The 1,979-nt window shown below is 37.6% G+C and overlaps 1 protein-coding gene across 1 annotated transcript in view; it reads right to left on the reverse strand.

Moving 5' to 3' along the window:
* LOC107723078 (trafficking kinesin-binding protein 1-like) overlaps nt 1–932 on the reverse strand; it is a 39,526-nt gene extending 38,594 nt beyond the window's left edge. The window contains exon 1 of the mRNA XM_016531583.1: nt 809–932. Coding sequence (XP_016387069.1) covers nt 809–812 — 4 coding nt within the window. The 5' untranslated portion in view covers nt 813–932. The remainder of the gene's footprint in view (nt 1–808) is intronic.
* Between the last annotated feature and the right edge of the window lie 1,047 nt (nt 933–1,979).

A 1,979-nucleotide genomic window follows, 5' to 3' on the forward strand; every position in this document is an offset into this window, starting at 1 on the left:
TATATATAGTACCAAATATTATGAAATTAGTCAGGTAATTGGCTTGTACTGTATGTTGCATGTATCAAGTTTGTGTAAAACCTTATGATAACAATTATATATATATATATATAGTACTTGGTTTGTATAAGCTGCATGCATATCAAGCTTGTATAACAATTTATCATGATTTGAGAATGATCCAAAGAGCATCTTGTGCTTCAATGGAAGCATGAAAATCTGACCTTCTACACAAAATAGGCAACATAGACAATGCTTCAAATGCTTGTTTTATTTTTAAAATATTGCCCAAAACATGCATTGTTCTTTGACATTTTATGTCTTTTTTTCTTTTTCTTTTTTGTTTTAAACAGTAAATAAGTAGTAGTTTAAATGTAAGGTTTTAATTTAGATTTTGAATCACTGACTTTCGAATCCCACTTTATGTGTGCATGTTGGCAAATCTTTCAAATGAAAATAAAATAAAAATAAAAACTACACTGACTGTCTAAAAAAAAAAAAAATACACAAAGAAAATGACTGAAACTTTCTAATCCAGGTTAAAATGACTCATAAATCATGAAAACTTGAAGGCATTTAAACAAAAAATAAATAAGTTCAAAGGGTGTTTTTTAGTCTTTTTTGATACGAGGCAGTACAAACTGCCAACTTACAAACTCACAGTTAAATGAACCCTAAAGACAAACAACTTAGCCTTAACCCTGAAGCACAGAAGGTCCTCAAAATCTCTGCCTACAGTTGGACACCGCTGATAAAAAGTCTGATAGTGAGCAAAAGTTCAGTGAGCGTGAAGAACAGCAGTACTCACTCATGGTGCTGCAGCCACGGGCTCTCTGTTCACTCGCCCAAACTTACATTTTCCACTTCTTCAGGATCAGACACGGCGTCGACAGAACGAGTGGTTATGGGAGGAAGAGAGGGAGAGTAAAAAACGAGGGAGGAGGCAGTGAGCAAACGCGGACACAGCCCAGCCATGTCTGGCATGCTGATGACACCAGTCACATGGCCCCTCACTAAACATAGACTGAATTTCTCTCAGGCCAGTCGGCTTCGGTGCTCATTGTTCCTGTCCTCCTGACCCTGGATCAGCTTTTTCTTTTTATTAAAAAACATATGCGACTTACAGTACTTCATGCAAAACGGGCTGCGGATCAGGGGTTTTTGGGGGCGTGTGTTAGGCAGGAAGTTAGACAGCCTTAGGGGAACTGGCTCAGAGATAAGTCTAGTAGTTTAACAGCTGTTGAGTATGTCAGTGAGCAAAAGAGGGAAAGAAAGAGAAGCAACACAACTATCTCGACAATGGTACACTCTTAAAAATAAAGGTGCTTAAAAATAAAGAATAAATTCCATAAAGAACCTTTAACATCTGAAGAACCTTTCTGTTTCACAAAAGGTTCTTTGTGGTGAAAGAAGGTTCTTCAGATTATAAAAAGGTAAGAAAGAGATGGTTCTTTAAAGAACCTTTGACTGAATGGTTCTTCTATGGCATCACTGTGAATAACCTTTTAAAGGGTTAGTTCACCCAAAAATTAAAATTATCCCATAAATTACTTACCCTCAAGTCATCCTAGGTGTATATGACTTTCTTCTTTCCGACGAATCCAGTCGGAGTTATATTAAAAATTGTCTTTGATCTTTCAAGCTGTTTCATGGCACTCAGCGGGTGTTGTATGCTTCAGTCTAAAACAAGTTAAATAAAAAGCGCCCATCCATAAAAAAAGTGTCTCACACGGCTCCGGGGGGTGAACAAAGTCCTCCTGTAGCGAATCGATGCGTTTTTGGAAGAAAAATATCCATGTTCAAAATGTAATAATCACTTTAATCTAGCTTGCGCTCACTGTTGTAAGAGGAAGCAGTTCCGGGCGGATGACGTATGAGGTCAGTGCTGCGCATGCGCCGGTGAGTCTCGTGAAAACCAACATTTGTTTACAGGATCAAAAGAAGCAAAGTTTCCTTACTTTAGCAAAAGAAAACCAGTC

The sequence above is a fragment of the Sinocyclocheilus rhinocerous genome, unplaced genomic scaffold (assembly GCF_001515625.1).
Source record: "Sinocyclocheilus rhinocerous isolate Xijiao unplaced genomic scaffold, SAMN03320098_v1.1 scaffold1686, whole genome shotgun sequence".
Classification (NCBI taxonomy): domain Eukaryota; kingdom Metazoa; phylum Chordata; class Actinopteri; order Cypriniformes; family Cyprinidae; genus Sinocyclocheilus; species Sinocyclocheilus rhinocerous.